At 40.0% G+C, this 20854-nt stretch overlaps 1 protein-coding gene across 4 annotated transcripts in view; it reads right to left on the reverse strand.

Annotated features, from left to right (window-relative positions):
* LRRC56 (leucine rich repeat containing 56) overlaps positions 1-20854 on the reverse strand; it is a 65483-nt gene that overhangs the window by 31436 nt on the left and 13193 nt on the right. For 3 of the 4 annotated variants that reach the window (XM_090140664.1, XM_090140662.1, XM_090140663.1), the window contains 4 exons: positions 20174-20338; positions 11636-11723; positions 10561-10626; positions 5493-5553 (listed from right to left, as the gene is read on the reverse strand). In XM_090140664.1, the coding sequence (XP_089996790.1) occupies positions 5493-5553; positions 10561-10626; positions 11636-11723; positions 20174-20338 (380 nt within the window). The remainder of the gene's footprint in view (positions 1-5492; positions 5554-10560; positions 10627-11635; positions 11724-20173; positions 20339-20854) is intronic. The other variant, XM_031608953.2, reaches the window with a different exon arrangement.

The raw sequence follows: 20854 nt of genomic DNA on the forward strand, positions 1-20854 counted from the left end.
ATGGCTGCTTGGACCACAGCTGTTGAGGAAATGAAGGAATGTGGAAAGCTTCACCAGCAATGGCCTAATGACTACTGTTTCCAAACCAATTCTTTGGGTTTTCTCAGATGATGATTATAACCATTGTCTTACCACTGACTAAAGCATATATTTTCATAAGCAATCTCCAGCGCTGACATCTGAAACACAGCAGCTGCAAACACGAATAGCTGGGTATACAAAGCACTTATTTGCTGCCAGGTATCTGCTAGTTACCACTAACACTGCTATTTATCATATTATAGTAGTATCTACAGCACGTAACTGACATCACGACCCCATGAAGAGAAGCCTTGCACATAACTCATAAAAAGACTGTGTCTGCCCCTGGGTAATACATACAGCAAACAACTGAGATTGAAGAGATGGCAAATTTCTGCAGCTAGCCCATCTCTATAAGAAGCTGAAGAGACCACAGCTAATCTCAAAACAAAGTTGTATTTTTGAAGTCTTGGTCCATTGGCTCAGCCACAAAGCCACTGAATTCCTGTAATCTGTAAATTGCTGTCATTGCATCTCCAGGTGGTACAAAGAGTGAGGATGCCCCTGTAATCCCACAAATTGGAGTCAGGTGAGCACAAGATCCCCCACAAGGCTTCTCAATCACTAAAAGCAGCTGGCAGTAGCTTAGCTAGCTAGTACTTTCAAACAAGCAGTACTTGTAAGACTAAAGCAGAGGCTAAGATGGAATTTCAGAGGTGCCCCTTGAAAATGATATGTATTTTGTTGATGAAGGAAAGGGAAATAGCATACAAAGGGTGAGAGCCACAGTTGTGTCTTTTAAAAATGTGGATGTATTTGTCTCTGCTCACTGAACTTGAAAGAGTAAGGGCTGTATTCTTCCCTTGGGAACAAACTGTACCCTCAAAAGGCAAAGGAGAAAGGCAGGATGCCTCTGTCCTCAGACTTTCTCAAGAGAAGAGAAAAGCTAAACAACATCTACTGTCTCCTCTCTAGTCTCCCATTCTCCTAGAACATGCAGTCCTGATAGTATATTCCCCGTATTTTTTCCAAATATTTGAGAAATGGTGTGTCTACTTAGATGGTGGGCAGAGAAGAGGCATGACAATTCATTAAATGATGGACTTACCTTAGCTTGCAGACAGTTGCTGATCGGCTTCTTGCAAATATTATCTATTATGTACCTAATTTGCTATTTCACTAGCCATGTTCACTGCAAAAAGTGTTTTGTTATGCTTACTATCCCACCAGAAAGAGAAGTATGTGGGGAAAGAGTTCCCTGCACATCACTGAGTTGCAAGGGAGCTTCAACTGGGGAAGACAACACAGAATGCAGGGTGCTGGAGATGAGAATCAGGTTTTCTTAAGGTCTAAAGCAAACTGGTTAAAGGTGCTTTACTGAAAATAATCCAGTCAACTAAAAATAGTTGTGTTTCTATCCCCAAATCATTACTCTTTTTTTTTCTGTAATCAATAATATGCATGTACTTAAAGCCATCACGGCTAAATAAAACTTGAGGTCACAGCAATTTTGCCAAGGTTTATGATATTCCCAGGGATGTGCAGGCATTAATACGGAGATTAAGTTTCAACTCAGATGCTTTCTTTCCTAGCTCCTGGAAAGCACCCAAAGTCCTCAAAGAATATCTTAAGATAGACTTCACAGCAACCTTATTTGCTGAAAAGCTTTCAGGCTGCCTACACACGAGGAGCAGTAGAAGTGCTTTCTAAAGAAACCAACTTGCATTGGAAAATAAATGCTTTCCCCACACAGAAAAAACAAGTGTAAAAGCAAGCTGTGTTGCTTTGGGCACTGAAATATGGACACAAAGAGATTCAGATAGACCAAGTGAGAGCAGCAGCTCTCTGTGTCAGTACAGTGTAATGCAACAGGACCCTGATCTCTCATTAAGGGCTCTAAGCACTACGGCAATACCTGTTGACAAACACCTGTGTCTTTAAAACAAGTATGTGACGTGAATATAGAAAATAGTTTGGAATTTTATCTATTGTAAAAGATCTGTTGCACAAAACAGGTTGTATTTACATATCAGACACAGAAATTCTCTAATTGCAAAAATAAATAAATAAATAAATAAAAATGGCTGAAAGATGAAAAAGCAAACCAAACAATAGTGAGGAAAGGAAAAAGGAAAAAAAAAAATTAATCAAAACAGATTAACAGGAATGGTGCCCCTCTACACATTCTGTTTGAAAGGACACTGCCCAGCAAACAGTAGGCTCCCAGACACTCCATCAGCAGCACTTCCAGTTTTGGGGTCATTTGTGTTATGGCTCAGACCCATACAGGATGGTGCCACTTGGTCCAGATCCAAGAAAGCACTTGGACTAATGTTCAGTTTTCAGTTTGTAAGCAGTTCCACTGAAGTCAAACTTCTCGTGACTTTAAAAAGATGAGCATTTACCTAACCTCTCTGTTGGATGAGTACCAGGGAATAATATAGCTAATTACAAATTCCTAAATGTCTCTATTCAGGTTGCAAAGGTATTTTTAAACACTCGTTTAAAGCCCTTGCTCCTAATTAAGAAAGAATTAGTTTGGATCTGCTTTCTTAAAGTAATTAAATCATCAGCAAAATCCTCACTCAAGCATTTTTTTTCCCACATTTTCAGTCATCTTTTCACTGTCAAGAGAGCCTGAAGCCTTTCAGAAGGTGAATACACAGACTCTGATGCAGCCAGTCTTGGCCCCAGGAGCTGGTGTTAAAAAAAAAAAGTAATAATAATTATCTATCCTAAGGCTCAAAATAAAAGCACGAGTAGTGTCAAATTTCCATGTGCTCTGCAACTTCAGGTCTCTCATTTCCACTCTCCTGTGGTGATTTTACTGGATTGCCATCTGCTTGTTCTGGAGGATTCTTACTGCAGTAGGGCAAGAGCAATATGAGAATTGGATGCAGTGTGGACTGCAGCAAAAAAATCTTAACTCTGGATGAAGGAAATCTGCTCCCCTTTCACTACATCCCTCATACTTACATTGGCCCCTCGCTCTGCAGTCTCTGGTTTTCATCTCTCAATGTATAAGAACTTCTCCCTATTATAAGCAGTTCCTTAAGTAGTCCTGGGAGCAGATCAGTCTTCTGCTAGCTCAGCTAGAGCTGAATTGGAGGGAATGCACTTCAGCTCACGAAACAGCTTCTGCTATAAGCTCATGGGAACCAATCCCTGAGATTCCAAATCTGATACAAAAGCCCTTTCATAAAGATTTTTATCTAACATGTTTAAACAGATCTCTTCATTCATCCTTGAATTAAGAATAAAAGCAATCTGATAAAAAATATATAGGCAATATGCCAAAGCAGAAGCAATAATTCACTGGCCTTGAAATATAGTTTTTTTTACTGGAAATATTACCAAGAGAAGGAGCGTGTGTCATCACAAAAGAAATTGAGGTTTTAAGGCACTTTTCAGAATAGATTTTGTTCTTTATTATTGATTCATAAATCTAGAATTTCTTGGCTGCCAGTAGATAGACAAAGATCACTGAATGAGGACCTTATAAAATTAGCGTGACTTAGAAAAAGAACGAAGATCAGAAATAGTTTATTTCCACAGCACAATGGGCATTCCAAGCTGTTCCCCTTTAGCAAGAGACCAGTAGAAAACCAAAACTGAAACCCAGAAACAACCATATATGAAACACCCTCAATCTTTTTGTCCTTACCTTTGTTTCAATAAGCCAACCAACATTCTACAGCCCGTCCTTAATAGACATTTCATCTTATTTGCTGCCCATTTTCAAACTATAGCCACAATGATTCTGACCTTACCCCTCAGAAAGTTTAAGGGAGTTACAGCCTGGGAACTGTCACAACAGGATTGGTATCCAAGCCAAAACACATTTGCATTATAGTTGATCAAATCAAAACTCAACAAGAGACCAAGTATTATCTGCATGAAGGGCAAGAAGGATGTCACGTCACAGAAAACACATTGCAAAAACTTTTCTTGGCAATACTAAAGGAACTGCAGAACCTTGCTAAAGCCCTAAGTCAAATAACCAGACAGTGCTATTCAGAAGTTTTTCTGAATTTCACCTGCATAACAGAAATGGCCATGCAACATTTTAGGAGAATATGGATTTTTAGACCAAACCAAACTCTTTTTTTTCTTTTTTTTTTTTTCTTTCTTTCTTTCTTTCTTTTTTTTTTTTTTGGATAGTAAAACATGCTCTGAGATTATAAAAAAAAGAATTTGTTTTCACTCAATATTTACTCCTCAGAAATGGAGAGAACTCCAAGACAAGGCTTGGCTGCCATTAAAACATTTGCAGCAATGTAGATTCACCACTTTCCCATGTTGTGGTTTGTAAAAGGAATTAAAAAAAAAAAAAGCAACTCTAAAGACCGAATACCTCAACTTATCATCAGAACAAGGGAAAATATGATTGAAGTGTAACAACTGAATGATGAAGTAGCATTTTTAAACACTATTATCTAAAGATTTTTTTCCCCTAACTCTAAGTCCCTCTTTACAAGGTCATGTATGATTGAGAAGCAGCTTGTGTTCTGACACAGAAGAAATGACAGTCCAGGTAATCCATTCTTTCATAATGGCTGTCAGATCAAATCTGCACAATTCTCTTTTACATTTTTTATCCTTCTAGCAACCCGTATAAGCTCAGTCAAGGGCCTTAATAAAGAGATGGCGTCCAGATCAACAGTCATAAAACTGAAAGTTTGTTAGCTACTTCAGCAACAACGCATGGGAGAGTGATGAATTTATTGCTGCTGCAATCTATTAGAGAATGTCATAGAAACACAAAATCATTTGAGTTGGAAGGGACTCTTAAAGGCCATCTGATCCAACTCCCCTGCAATGAATAGGGACACCTCCACTAGGTCAGGTGCTCAGTGTCTCTCCAGCCTGACCTTGAGTGTCTCCAGCGATGGGGCACCCACCACCTCACTGGGCAACCTGTGCCAGTGTGTCATCACCCTTATTGTATAAAACTTCTTCCTTAGATCTAGTCCAAATCTCCCCTCTTTTAGTTTGAAACCAGGGAGATGGAGCTTCAGAGCAGCTCTCAGTAAGCACAACTTTGACTTCAATCAAGTCAAGGAGATTTTCATCTGCTGAAGAACTGGTCTGACCTGTATAATAAAGACTGCTGTGCACAGCAAAAGCTCAAGGGCCGAAACACTCTGAAATCCAAGCATCTAGACGTACACACAAGGTAAAATTCTAACTCCAAGATTTCTGCAGATTTCCGTGGATGTCAGCATGGCAGGAACTTTCCTGGTGGCAGACTGTAGGGTAATCCATTGGCATCACTACAGCTATACTGATTTATTCTAGTTTAGGTCCTGTCCTTAAACTTAGGAGGTTGTGGAGTACACATTTGTGACCCAATCCATTATCATGGCACATGGAAGTGATAGATATAAAAGCAGCATAAATGAAGATTTTATCATTTAAATAAAATGGAGGGCTGTTATTTGTTTTTTTTTCAGTTATCATTCATTTCTTACCTCACAGATACGAGCAAGCTATTGTTCAACTTCAGCTCTCTCAGATTAGGTAGATAGGCACCTACGGGATCAGAATAAAGAATCATCTTGCACACCTGGTGGTAGGATAAAAGAAACTTCTGACAATTACAAGTTGAAGCATCTTATTTTACCTACATTTCTCATCTGTTCCTGTCAGATCTGTGCCGGACCCCTTCTAAGAAAATTAATGAAATTATTTCACTTAGAAAATATTACATCCCTTGCATTTTTGCAACATACATGTAGTGTCTGCTTGACAGACTAATTATATTTTTGAAAACCCTCTCTGACAAATCTGATAGAGCACGTTTCCAAAAAGACAACAAAACTTGGCTTCGTGGCGACTGTTTTCTTTGTTCTGATTGATAATGCATATTGACTATCAACTGAGTGATAACTCAAACAGCTGAAGATCAAGAACACTTTAGATCATAGCAGTCCATGGATGTAAGCTCCTGGCACAGGAAACATTTGCTATTGACAACAGCAAACTTGCCCACCAGCAGAGTTTACCGATGGCAAGAATCCTCAAGTATAATGTATCACCATGGAGAGGTAGCATGAATTTTAGGCAGACTGGATCAGTACTAAGACACTAAAACCTGTTCTCAACAGTAATCTCTCTGGCAAAGGACGATTTAGCATGACATTCTAACTATCCACCTCTTTGCAAAGGATCAAAAAAGGAATTTGAATTAAAAAAAAAAAAAAAAGGGGGAGTGGAATCTCACAAGCAAACAAAGAAAACCATGCTGTTCATTCCATTTCCCCAAACAGTGTTTATGGCAAAAACATTTTAATAAATCATGTTTCAGAAGAAGCATTATCTTCATCTAATGCTGTTTGGGAGTGATTATAATCCACATACTGAATTTCATGCTATACTGCAAATCTTTAATGTCATTTGTTTGCAAAGCTCTTTGGAAAATAGTAAAAGCTCATTGTGCATTTTTTTAGTCTTATTTTTAATAATTTTCCATAACACATAGCACAAATTATAAACACACCACCCTCATCCTGCAAGGCACACATTTTCATGTCAAATTTTATAAAGAATGCCAAAGAAAAAAAATACTTCAGAGTCCCAACAGAGGAGATACCACTCTCTCTGTTAATTATTCACAGCAGTCGTAAGTGCTACTGAGCAAAGACTTCTGTAGACATAATCCATGTGCTAAGAAAGACCCCAAGGGGAAAAAAAAAAACCAAAATGTAGATGATTAAAAAAAATGCTATTTTGTTACCGATAAGAAACCTGAGGCATTAAGAAGCAAAACAGGCTTTAAAAGTCAAAGTCTGAGAAGTTAAGAAGATGAGTTGAAGAGAAATGCGTCTTGTTCAAAAGAAAACTTTCTACTGAATATATTTGGGGTTGGTTCAGGAAAAATATGCTATTAAAGGATAGAAGGAGGCCATGGGGTGTGGCAGCCAGTGTTACAGGCTGAAGACATAATTTTCACATCTGGTTATTTCATTACTGTAACACAATCCCCCATCTCAAACATTTTATTGTACTTTGGCACCATCGACCCCTGGGCTCTGTAGTAAGTAAAAAAGAAGCGAATGCTATGTGCGGTACTGTGATAATCTGCCTGGAGGATTTTAATGAAGTATTTCTCTAAAAAGCTTATGATCTGGTACTGGTCTGATTGAGAACTGAGAGCAGCATGCAGTGTTATCTCTTCTGTCTTCGATTCCCTTTTACTAAGTAGCCTTTTTGTAGAATCATAGGTTGGAAAAGATCACTAAGATCATCTAGCCCAACCATCAACCCATCCCCACCGTGGCCACTGACCCACGAGTCTCAGTGCCATTTCTTGCAACAGCGCACGAGTGTTAAATTCTTCAGCTGTACTATTCCAGTGGAACAAAAAAGCTAAATGAATAGTAGAAATAAAAATGTAAGGTAGGTGCTTGATACCTGAATTTTTTAATAAACTTTAAATCAAAATAGGACCCAGAATGAAAATATTTTCATGTAAATGTTAGTTTGGCCCTCCAACGCAACGTGCATTTGTAGGGAAAAGCCTGACTATGCTATAAAATGAGCATTCCCCTGCAAGCACCTACCTTGGAGCTGCTTTCTTTAGAGCAACAGACTGCATTTTTCAGATTACTAGCTCCATTTCTGGATAAAAAAAGATATATATACATTCAGCTACATTGCCTTAAGTGCTGAACTTCATGAGCAGAATAGCAACGCAGATCTCATTCTGAGCTGCCTTGGTATAGCAGGTGACATTTACATAACTCACTAGCACAAAAGAGAAAGCAAAGTGCTGGCTTTATTATATTCTAAAAGCCACAATATCTGTATTAATTAAATTTGTTGTTTATATAGCGATGCATTATCTGCAGACAAACCCAAGCTAGCTGTTGTCTAGCTACCTGAGGTCATATCTCACAAAAAGACACACCACTGTAGGGTTTAACATAAATCCCCTGCTGAAGTATTTCTGATTGATGGAGAGGTTGCCCAAGCCCTGCTGCAGCCCTTGCTGTTGTGTCTTCTCAGCAAAGCTTGTTCATACCAGCTAAATTACCAGGCTGCTCAGAGAGGTGGCAGATGTCCCTGGAGACACTCAGGGTCAGGCTGGAGGGGCTGTGAGCACCTGATCTAGTCTAAGTGTCCCTGTTCATTGCATGAAAGTTGGGCCAGATGGCCTTCAGAAATCCCTTCTAACTCAAACCGTTCTATGATTCTATGAATTAAAGGCAGCCTGGTTAGGAAGGCACGTGTTGGAGAGTGAATGTCTTTTGCCTTTGCTTCTTACAAAGAAATACTGACAAAAAGAGCAGAAGCAAACAGATAAGACAAACCGGTATGAAAAATAACATATGCCTATTGCTGAACCTTTGGCAGAGCTTTTCCTTGACAAAATGCTCTCTGCCGAGCAGCAGTGCAGTGTTGCACAGTCCCCGTGCAGCAAACAGCTGCCTCACCAAAGAGAAGCAACAGTCTCCAGACACATAATCAACTTAGACTGGCTGCCAGAAGGCAACAATTGAATAAGAACCAGTGAACAGCATTGTGGGTAACTTGATTTGTAGCTATTAAAATCACTTAGAAATAAGAGAACTATGTAGTGTCTTAAACGACTATATCCAACCATTACTTTCAGCAGGGATTTCTACGAACCGGTCATCAAAATGGTCCCAGATCTGTCAGCAATCAAAACTGAAGGGATAAGCTAATAAAAAGGAAATAGTCCATCTGCTCAAATAGAAACTGAAGCCTACACACAGTAATAGAGAACAAAAGTAAATCCAAATTCCACAGAGCTGCGTGTAAGACTTGCCAGTGAGGTTCAGTGCTTTGCCTGTCATTCAGCAAAGTGCAGTGAGAACCAACAGCTACAGATTTCAGCAGCTATCCTGAATCCCACAGAGATACTCAAACTCAAGTTCTGGCATGAAGCTTTTCATTATTTTAATGCTGATCACAGGAAAACATTTTAACAATGGCCTTTTACTGTTTAAGCCTCCACCCTGTCCCTAAGAAATACAACTGTTCCTCTATATCACACCTCTGCGTAAGGCTGTCCTGACAAACTGGAAAAGGATGAAACACGATGCTTCCAAGTTCACCACGGCCCAAAGTAGAATGCTAATAAAAAAAACCCTCAAAGTGTTTAAAACTACTCTGGAAATTTTGCTAAGATGATACAGGACGTCAGTGCTTGTGATACACTCACAACCTCTCTGGATGTCTCTATTGCTCATCACACCAGAAAAGCCTTCCCTTCTGTCAGGCTTGAACTTCTCTCATTGTGGTTGGTCTGTTCCTTACTCTACTCACTCCATTTATCTAGCTCCCTGTGAACAGGAACCGGTCTGGCAGTGCACTGATTCAGGGGAGACAGCTGGCATGCGGTCAGCCTTGCTTACACCACTCACATTGGAGGTGCAAACTGTCCTGCCATACCCCTTGATGTTTCATTACTCTCAAAAGATCTGCAGCTGCTGTTTTTTTACAGCTCCTAAAGTTCAACTCCTGGTTCAAAGTGGGACATAAGATGGAAATTGTTTGCAGTGTGGGAACAGTGCTCTGCATTTTGTAAAAGCTGCAAAAACTTATTCAAAGGAAGCAGAAGGAAAGGGATTTATTCCAGTAATGGGAAGGAAAGGGAAATGCAGAGGAAACGTGAGAAAAGAGAGATCAGTGACATGTAAGTTAACTTGTTCTGCTCTTCTGCTCTAACAATACTTCACAAATCCTACAAGATGAAGTGCAGCATTTCCGTATGAGCACATGAGGAATAACAGACAGTAAGGTAAAGTTCAAAAGAGGAAATGGAAAGGACTACATATTTAAAATAATACCACAACACAGAAGTTACAGATAAGGTAAGACATTTTGCTAGCTTGTCACAGCTAATGCATAATGACATGGGAATGGGAGCACCACTTTGGAGCACTGGTAGAAATGGCGTAATAAGATTTTCTTATCAACCAGAGGAAACAAGACTGAATAGATTATGAACTCTGAAAGAAACAGATGCAATTTGACCTAAATTACCAAGTGCCTATCAAAAATAAACCTGTCTGAAAAATAAACTGAAAAATCAATACACATCATAGAATCACAGAATCATTCAGGTTGGAAAAGATCTCTAAGATCATCTAGTCCAACAGTCCACCTACCACCAATCTTGCCCACTAAATAATATTCCTTAGTACCACATCTGCATGTTTATTGAGCACCTAGAGGGATGGTGACTCCACCACCCACTGGGCAGCCTGTGCCAGTGCCCAACCAGTCCTTTGGAAAATTATTTTCTAACATCCAGCCTGAACCTTCCCTGGTGCAACTTGAGGCCATCCATAAAATGGCTGTGCAGTTCAAAACAAAAGCCCCCTTCGCTGTACTTCCTTTAACTGTTCTTCATATCAGAAGGCCCAAAGTGGATTGGCTGTTACATTATTGTCACTTGCACACCTTGGTGCTCTGCATGGGAAAATGAACTGCTTGTCTGAAAATATCAGCACTAACTTTGGGGGGGTGCAACTCCCTTTGGTACATAAAATATTGCCCTGCAATAGTTACTCAGCTTCAGTGCAGGCGAAGATGGACTTGGTGTACTCCTGTCACAGCTGGTTGCTGGTTCCAGCTCTGGAAGAAAGGAACATTACACACTCTCAGTGTTGACTCTGCTATCGAAGAAATTCCTCCACTGCTTCCTTACTTCTCTTGAGCAGAGATGATGACACAGAGGTGAATTACAAGCATTCAGAGCCTCCTGGGGCTCATCAAATGATGTATCTAGGGGAGCTTCCTCGAGCACATTCTCCAGCACAGCTTGATGAGGTAGCACAGCAAACAAATGCAGGAGACTGGCAGCACTGGCAGCCTGATACCACTAGTGATTTCCCAGCCACAGGGGAATCTTTCAACAGAGACAAACTGAACTTTGGCTACTCTGTTTCACTAGAATAGCATCAAATACTCTAGAGGGCAACTTAATCAGTAAATGCTCATTTAAGTCCTTCAGGCATGTCATGAGGAATTTGTTCAAATTAATTGGCATTAGACAGAAATCATAGATTGGTTTAGGTTGGGGGGGGCCTTAATGATCATCAAGCTGTGTCCCTCTGCCTTTGGTAGGGCTGCCACCCACCAGATCAGGCTTCCCAGGGCATCACCCAATCTGGCTTTCAATTCTTCCAGGGACGGGGCATCCACAGCTTCTCTGGGCAATCTGTTCCAGCACCTCACCACTATTTCCCTTTGTCCTATCACTTATCATATCACATAAAAAGTCAGCCACCCTCCTTGCTTGTAGGCTCCCTTCAAGTACTGGAAGACCACAGTGAGGTCTACTCGGAGCCTTCCCTTCTTCGGGCTAAACAAGCCCAACTCCATCAACCTTTCTTCATAGGAGAGGTTCTCCAGCCCCTTAAGCATCTTTGTAGCCCTAGATGGTGTCATCCATCCATTGCTGTAGCATTCAGTCTTAGAGTCTCACAGAAGAAAACAGTAATCAAGAAATTAGAGGTACCAGGAAGAACATGTTTCAAAAGCTCTCAAGCACAACAGTACTTTATATTTACATACAGTTTCCAAGTCCCCAGTCCTGATAAAATACAATAAAGGAAAATTTGAGAAAGAACTGTTTTCTTACCAAAGTTCCCCAAGCTGCTCTCTCTTGTATCTACTCGCATCTCTAGGGTATTTACTTGCTGCAGATCATCCATCCCTGACAAAGCTTTCTGTAAAAATAAGCAGGGATATATATGTATTCTCACACAACGTGCCAGATGATACAGGAACAAAAAAGTGTAGAAAGGTTTTCAAGCAGTGCTATGTCAGCACGTAGACCAGGTCAGAACAGTTAGACTCATGATAACATTCAAATAAATCTAGTATTCAAAGAGCTTTCTTTCTAGCAGCTCTGAATTATTTCAGCTTCATATAACTTCTATAGTGCTCACAAAGTCAAGGCAGGGCACTACATTCAAGTTGCAAATCAACAAAAGATTATCATGCCAATTAACTTCATTTAAACTACATGTCCACATTGTAAGATGTGTAATGTTTTACAAATCCTCAGAAGATAAGAAATATTACCCTTGGTGTCACCAGTAATCAAAAAGCTGCTAGACAGTAAAACTCAAGAAAGCACAATGCTTAGCTTTTTAATCCAAAACTACCAAAAAGAAAACAAGATTTCAGCTCAAGACAGTCATAAAATGATTGCATTTCTGAAGGAACACAACACTAATTACAAGAATTATAAATTTCTTAAAGAACTAGTCAATGCCAAAGGAAGTCTCCAAAATCTTTCATTGTTTCTGCAAAATCTCTGTGATAGAGTCAACCACTGTATTAAGCGAGGGTATGTGTGTGCATGCAGCTAACACAGGTTCTTTCCTTAAATATCTAGAAATTGGCATTGATACATTCATGCAGATTTTGCTCTGCCTTTTGCCACCGTATTTAAGATGAAGGAACAAAGTCACTCAATGACATCTACATGAAGGAAATAAGTTTTCTTACAACTAGAAAGTCAGAACACTCTTTAGTTTGTTTTCATTTGGAGGTTAACACTAATAAAGGGGAAATGATTCATTAGAAGGGAATTTGTGTAGGACCACCTCTGTTTATGAGTTTTTGGAGGGAAAAATAACCACAAGAACATCTAGTTCATTTCTGTAGAGAAAAACAGCAGTGGCAACATTCCCACTCATCGAGTAGAATTCATATTGCTCACAGTTGATCAGTTTCATTCACTCTAATGGCTCTATATTCTCTAACAAACAAAGGACCAAAACACTCTGAGTGAAACTGTGATGACAACTTACAAAGGCATCTTATCAAGACTAGGGCTGATGAAACAGCTGACCATCACTCCTTAAAAAAAAAACCTCACATCCCGTGTAAGGCTTTGAGTTAAGACTCCTCAGAAACAGAATTATCCAAAATCTTCACCTGTTTTCCAATCACCTTTCAGAAACTGTGTTTAAAATTATTGTTGATCTGAATTTTTAACTGATTTTAAGCTTCTGGCCTTCCTTGCCTTTACAGTAGGGCATGACAAACAAAGATCTAAGGCAAAAACACCTCAGACCTCAGTGGCATCCAGGAGCATGCTTTCTATTCCCAGACCCCAGAAGAACTGTTTTGCTCCTTCAAAGGCAGCAAGCATGCCTATTATGGATGGCTTTCTCCCCCAAGTAAACACAAGATCCTTTACTGCAATCCATATTTTGCAGTCATCCTTTTCAGCAGACAACACTATTTGTCATGTAGCATGAGAGCACATGAGAAACAAGAGCTAGCTGACATCCTGGCACACATCCACATGCTCAAATGCTGGGCTTAGATGCAAGCTCATTGTCATGAAAGGCAACTCCTGACAAATACCTCCCTCATCCATGTCAAAATAGCCTTAATAGCCCACTTTATTAAAAGACTGAATAGAAAGTGGTCCCAGAACAATAACCTTTGGGACATCCATTTTATCAGTATAGCAGCAGAAGGCCCTGGCACCATGTGGGGCCTTTGCCTTTTTCCATTGCTCCCTCCAAACTATCCTTTCCCTTACCATATCCCAGACAGCCTCCTTTCACTACTCTGACCACAAGAGATGCACTTCTGCTCCTTGTCCTCCTCTTTCAGAATCAAAGAATAAAAGCCACACAAGGTTATATCTTCCTCTTCTAGATCTCCCTATTCTTTCTCTTCCCACGTGGGGCTACCAAACTTTGTTCTTTTTTTCCTCTTCCAGATCCACCATTTGTTCTTTTCCTCCTGGCTGAGAGATGAGCCACTTAATTCACCAATACTTTGTGCTGCAACAAGCAGAGTTGTGGCCCCAGCACTGTAAAAGGTTGTTAACTGCCACCACTGGCTCTTTGAACTATAGATAGCTGCTTGAAGCATGTGTTAAACAAATGCACCAGACTCCATCTGTTCACAGTTCCCACTTCCCTGTGCCACTTTTCCAACAATCACCAGGAAAAGCACACTTTTTCCAGCTGATGCTGAGGGAATTCTTAGAGAGTTTGAAACTGACAAGCTGTGGGATGCAAAAGCCATCATACCATGTGAAAGTAACACGAAATGAGGATACGAGCTCATTACAAAGGCTCTAGAAGCACAAGGAGCCCAGGTGTGGCTGAGAGCTGGTTAGCAAGCAAAGGGTCAGGGCAGAAGAAGGTTCCTGGAGAGGATAGCTGGGACACTCCTATTCCCTAGGCACTTTTCCTGGCGTAGTGGTGCAGATGGAAGGGTCTCAGAAGTCATAGCCACAATTCTGGCACTGAGAAAGGAGGGAGCAAAGGAAGGACGTGAAAGCATTTAAAATAAGAAGATAATAAGGACCTTTCTTTTATGCTGATGTTTGATGTCAATGCACAGGAACCTTCAGGAAAGATTAAAAGGAGGGGTACACAGAAGGAATTTGACTGCTGTTAGGTTGTAAGAAAATCAGAGCAAAACACTGCCAGGGATGATCAGATTGGACAGAGGGACATCTGGCACTGTGTGGGTGACAAGCTGTGCTAAGGCACTATGCAGCCCTTCACTCCAAGGTTGTGCCAGCTCTAGGACAAGCTCCTGCCCTAATTCAGGAGTCCCACTGTAGCATCAAGTAATGGCTGTCTGCCCAAAGCTCAAAAGGCTGTGCTGGCAGCCAGAGACAGGACTCCTGCCCGTGCCCCAGGAACGCTTACAGCCATGAAGGTGCTGTGCCATCTAGGGTTTCCTTCTGTTGTTTACAGCTGTAAAGCATACAAGAAGGGACCAAGGATCTCCTCTAGGCAGAGTTGGATTTACATCAGAAAGATGACCTGAAAAAGCTAATTATAATTCCAGGCTGACTGCTGGTTTCCAGAGAAGATTCTGCCTGCCACATACCCACTGAGGTGGGTACTGGTTAGATAGAGGAGGCAGATGTCTTCTGAAGAATAAAACAGTAAAATCTTTCTTGCACACAATGTTCAAGAACGTGGTCTGACAACTTGTGCAGCACTATACTCCATCGTAAACCTTCTTATTTGGAAGAATAAATTCCTACGGAAAAGCACAGCACAGTTCCTTGAAAAATCAACAATAAGTAAAACAAAGGCAAAGTTCATTTTATGGTTTTATACTTCCTTTGAAACAAGAGTAGAACTACTTTTTCACGAGATCATGCAAAAGTTATTGGCAGCTAGTTTAGCCAGTAGTTTAAGAAGCAACTCCAAAATAGCTCACAAAGCACTCCCATCATACAAAACGTCTGGCCAACACCTAACTGGAGAGCATGTGCCCATCTGGAAAGCTTCTCTTCTGACTGACAAGAAAAGCCACAAGCATTCTATAAAAAACTGCAAGTGAAATGTTTTTCTGTGTTTGTAGAGCTTCCCTATCTGGGAATGCTGGGAAAGTCACCTGGGGATACTGGGAAATCCGGTTCAAGTCCCACTTGCAACTCCCCGTAAATGCCTTAATTGGAAGTAGTATCTGTGCAATTAAAGCTGGTGCATACAACTGATTTCTTTGCTCCTCACTAGATTTTTCACATGCTCCAAGAAAAGCAGAGATGTTGCTGAAAAGCATGTTGCATGCAGCTGCCTGAGAAGCGTTTCCAGCTGTGCGCTCATTTTGCTGATGCTGGTTAATTTGGCTAGCACAGGAATTCCTGAGCAGTGAGCTTATTTTCTTCTAATACCACACCTGTATGCAAATATCATTTTCATGTCTATTCATGCGTTCATTGCTTTTCACGGGGATTTTATTTCAAATTCCCAACCCAAGAATCATCTCCCCCTGCACAGGACAGTAACGTTGCTGCAACTATGACAACTCCTATTTCTTCCAAGAAGAAAACTACTAGAACATTAACAAGGTTTTAAGTACGGGGATCTTCTTGGCTGGTATGAAAACAACAGTGAAGAAACGACTGAAGTTTAAATGGAAATGGATACTTCAGCAAAGATGTCTTTTTTTCTCATGCTAAAGCTCCAAGTCACACTAACAGTTCTACACGCACAGTTCCCAGCCTTGTCCTGCCATCACTGGCTCAGCTCCTCGCTGACCCATCCTGGGGATTCACAGTACTGACGCTTTCCCTTTCTCAACTGCTAACCAGGATATGATGCTACAGGCTGCTAAGAGCTCTCTCTCTTACTATCATAAGCTTCAAAGGAAATGTGGGGCTTGGAACTACATGGGAGGTTTGGTGATTTCTCAGAAATAGCCTGTATCATTCCTACAGGAAGAAACACAAGCTCAGGTCCAACTCTCCCGAATTAACAAGCACAATATCATAGATATACCAATTTTTGCTTCAGATTTAAGGATTTACATTCTCACACACAGATACACAAAATATGCCACAGTATCAATTCCTGTTCTTAATCTAACAACTAGGTGCATAGTAAGTGGCTGCATCTCAACACTGCGTCGCTAAACGCTCACAATTCAAGACTATTAAATTAGTTAAGCAGCTGTTACTATATGCAAATGAAAATCTGTTTTTAATAAAAGACGTGCATATGTGTATAAATATATGCATATAAATATATTCCTGACACGAAAATTTGAACAATAAAACATCAGATGTTTATGTAGCAGGATATATACAAGCCTTCACTGGAGTAAAGGTTTTAATATTAGGATAAGAACATATGAAATGAAAGCTCTGAAAGTAAATGGGGCTTTGTAACTACTTTCCTACTCACAGTATGCTTACTACTATCTGTCATCTCAAGCAAGCTGTGCTTTCAATAGAAGATTGAACTAGAAGACCTCCAGAGGTCCCTTTGAACTTTTTTGGTTTTAAATCATTATAAATGGTTACCCAATTCTAGGGAAGGAATCAGAACATCCAAATTAAATCCAGTTATGCCCATCTCCTGACTCCACATATCATAAATTATCAAGATTTTGCACCTGCTCCCTTGATCTCCAGTTTCTTCTCAGATTTATACAACTCGCAACCGTGAGGAAAACTTTCTGCCAGGCAAAAAAGGAAGTGATTGAGTCATTTCAATGTGAATCCAATCTGTTGTTCCAGGACCCTCCAAGATTTTCTTCTCCCCACGAGGACGAGTGCATACCATATGAAATTTACCCATACAACAAAACTAAACACCACTTCCGAACATGTGTTCCCAAGTTTAGAAAGCATGATTAATTGGAGCAGGATCAATAAACAGCGCAGTAAGAAGAGCATTGCCTTTCTTCTCTGAAGACCGCATACAAGTCATGGTGATAACAAAAGCTGAGGAACTGATTAGTTTTGAGAACATGACAATGTCTGGAAGATCATTTGTAAAATGAGTTTGTTCTGTGAATTTGATTGCCTGTTGCGGAAGTCAGAAAGAGGTTTTGTTTCCAGAAATGCAAGCAGGAGGTAGAGGGGGGGGTCAATGAGTAAAAATTGGATTCAAGAAAGGTCAAACTCCAAATTTCAGGTCCACATATTTAATGGTAAATCTGTGTATTCCCCATTAAAAATTAGTTTTCAGAATAAAGGGAGAATGGGGAAGAATTTGCTCATGCTAACATTCTATAGCATATGACAACACATAAGCACAACACAAGCAAAGGCAGAGAACAGGGCTGTAAACATTAAACAGGACATGTACAAATGGAAAAGCAAAGAATACCTCTTGATACAGATGAAGATTAAACAGCACAACAGAAAATTGCCATCCATAGTAGTGGAAAGAATAAAAAGAACAGCAAATGATACCAGCCCTAGCATCAAACACTTTCAACCTGTAGCTTAGATGAAGAGTAATCGAATGCAAAAGGACAAAGTGTGACATTACAGCAGGAGAGATTCTAGCAAGCAAAGAAAAAACTACTGAAGATGTTATTAACCTGAGCAGAATATGGAATCACAAAGGATTTCAAAATGAACATTATGCTGGAATGAGGTCATAGAAAACCACAAAGCCCATAGAGAACAAGCATAAGATTTAAGCAAGGTGATGGTCTGCTGTGAAGAGGAAGAGAATAGCAAGGGAAAGTATTGAAGTAGTTGTCTGTCTCTTATGCTATGTCCATCAGGTGTCAGAAATCTGCCTGTACAACACTGCAGAACTATGTCCTTACCTTTATAGTATAACTTTAATAAACGTGTATTTTAAAAACCTGTTTGTTCCTTCTTAGAGCCCTTCAATGAATACAATCAATAACTTCTAAAATATTCACAGCTATTAAAATACAACCAAGAAGGCATTGCAAGTGTGTTGATTCAAGCAGAACCTTTCAAACCACTTGGTTATCAATGGCATGTGGTTCCTATACAAATAGGCACGTGATTGTTCTTCAAATTGAAGCAGTTGGACAGTATACCTATTTTTACATTTGAAAATGCAGAAGTAGTAAATCCATGGAAGCAGCAGTTTCAATTTGATCAGTGTATAAAGGTCAAAGAATAAATAAATTGGATATGTTATTAAAACAAGCCATAAACACTGTTAATGTATCCTTGACAATGTCATATAGTTTTTCCTCTCAACAGGAAGTATCTCTGCTATGCCAACACAAATGTCAGGTTCCAGGGCCAGGAGATAACTGCATCCAGAAAAATTAGTAGGACAGCATGCATCCATTTAAAAGAGTGAATTCCTTACAAATGTTAGTGCACACAATCTTAAATCGCAAGAGTCAATTAAAATCAAGAGTTCATTTATTATATGAACAATAAAGCTTTTCTTCCATTACTAAGAAAAATCTGGAACTGTTGAAGAATTTAACTTCTGATCTGCATAAAAAAAATACAACAAAACAACGAAATGCAGTTTCTTGGGATGTGGGTAACATTGCCTGAGCGTATGCTTTTCTGCTTATAATTGATTGTGAACTAAAAGGTTCAGAAAGAAAAAAACATACCAACTAAAGCACTTTCTAAGGGTTTCATTCAGAGTTTATTGAAATCAAAGGGCAGCTGTTCTGATTGCTCTAATGGGCTTCATTTCATATCCTAACATAACAGACTAATCCGTGAGCTTCCCATTGGGCTTATAAAGGGTACAGTAGGCCACAAACATATTACTGTGGTCAAACTCCGTATCAGGTTTTAAAAAAAGGCCAATAAGTTGTCAGCGGTTGACATGAGCCAAAGGAAAGTGAATGGCGTAGATCACAAGGCCACATACCAAATTTATTTCCAGAAAGTTTAAAATATACACTCTACAGAAAGCGATGTTCTTAGGAGAAGATTTGGGCACCACTGGAAGAGATATTCTGAGAGCAACTAGCTACCTAGGCTCCAGTGCATGGTCAAAACAGTGGTTGGCATATATTGAGGAAATCATGTAAACATGCAGTCAGAGCTGGAACATGGCCCTTGCAGAACGTGAATGCACAGAGGATTATGGATGTGGAACACCGTCCTGCTCTCTGGGAGCATCTGAAGCACAGCCTTGCCCCCATCTGTCTTTCAAGGACTCCTACCCAGCTCTGCAACACAGAAAGCTGCAGCTTCCTCCTTCTAACTTCTGCTCCTAGCTCTCTTTCCCTCCAGCAGGAAAAAGTGAACTTATTTTCCCAGCTCTTAGCTCCCAAGGGATTTTACTCTTAATTAGTATTGAGCAAATATAGCACAATATACAACCAAGATCTCCTTCGCTGAAGATTTCAGCATGTTACTCTCATTCAAGAAGCTGCACGCCAAAAATCACTTCCCTCTGGTCAAAAAGGGACACGGCTTTCAAATGTGCTTTGAAAACTCACACTTTGATAAATAGAGGAAGTATTTATAATGCTTGCAGAATATTTTAATTGGCTTCTTAGGAGGACAGAGGATTTCACTAATTCAGAACAAAAGTTAAGCTTTTTAAGTTACACTTTCAATCCATAGAAAAGGTTCATGTAAAAAGCTTTTTCTAATGCTAGGATTCAAGGTACTTCAGAAAGCTTTAATGAGATCTCTTTTAAATTATAATTACATTACCCCATACTTCACGCTGCTTCAAGAAAGTTGACAATAAAGACAGCAGCATTCACGCTGGCCATATTTTTGATATGAAACAAGGTGAAAGGACAAACATTTGATAAATTTCCGTAAGACAGAATTCATTTTATGCAGAAGCCTAGCTGTCAGATATTCAGTGCAACAATCTGCACTCATCACAAGGGCTGCTGGAAGGTTAAGTGAATACAGCACTTTATATGCCAGTTTCCTCCTTCTACTTCATTAAAAAGTTGGATGTCAACTCACCAGTTTCCTGGGGGAAAGGTATTCATCCATAAGTAGTTCTCCATCATCTTTAATCAGTGGACTGGGATTTAGGTTACCTCGCCAACTCAAGTCAGTCACCCGGACTGCAGCTGAAGCTGGACGAGAAGCTCTGTCAGGATTCCACTTCAGGTCCTTCTTCATATGCTTTGGACAAAAGAATAATAAACATAGGGAAAAAAATCAGACTATTTATTATTTTCCCTTTAGCAAAAACTATTTTGACTCCTGTTGCAAGCTAGCAAGTAGCTGTAAAGACAGAGATTTCTCTAACCAGGAAAAAAAAACAGTGCAATGCATCACGTAACATTCATTCTTCCTTTCCTTCATCCTCTAGAGGTAGTCATAGAATCATAATAGTTGGAAAAAGACCTCTAAGATCATCTAGTCCAACTGTCCTCTAACCACTAAGACTGCCTATTAAATCACATCCTTAAGTACCACATCTCCATGGTTCCTGAGCACCTCCAGGGACAGTGACTACACTACCTCTGTGTGGAGCCTATTCCAACACTTCACCACTCTTTCTAAGAAGTCTTCCTAATATCCAGCCTGAACATCTGCCAGTACAACTTGAGGCCATTCACTCTCATTCTCTTGATGCTATCTGGGAGAAGAGGCCAATCTCAATCTCACCACAACCTGCTGTCAGGAAGTTGCAGA

The sequence above is a fragment of the Phasianus colchicus genome, chromosome 5, assembly GCF_987193195.1.
Source record: "Phasianus colchicus chromosome 5, bPhaCol1.hap1.1, whole genome shotgun sequence".
NCBI lineage: Eukaryota > Metazoa > Chordata > Aves > Galliformes > Phasianidae > Phasianus > Phasianus colchicus.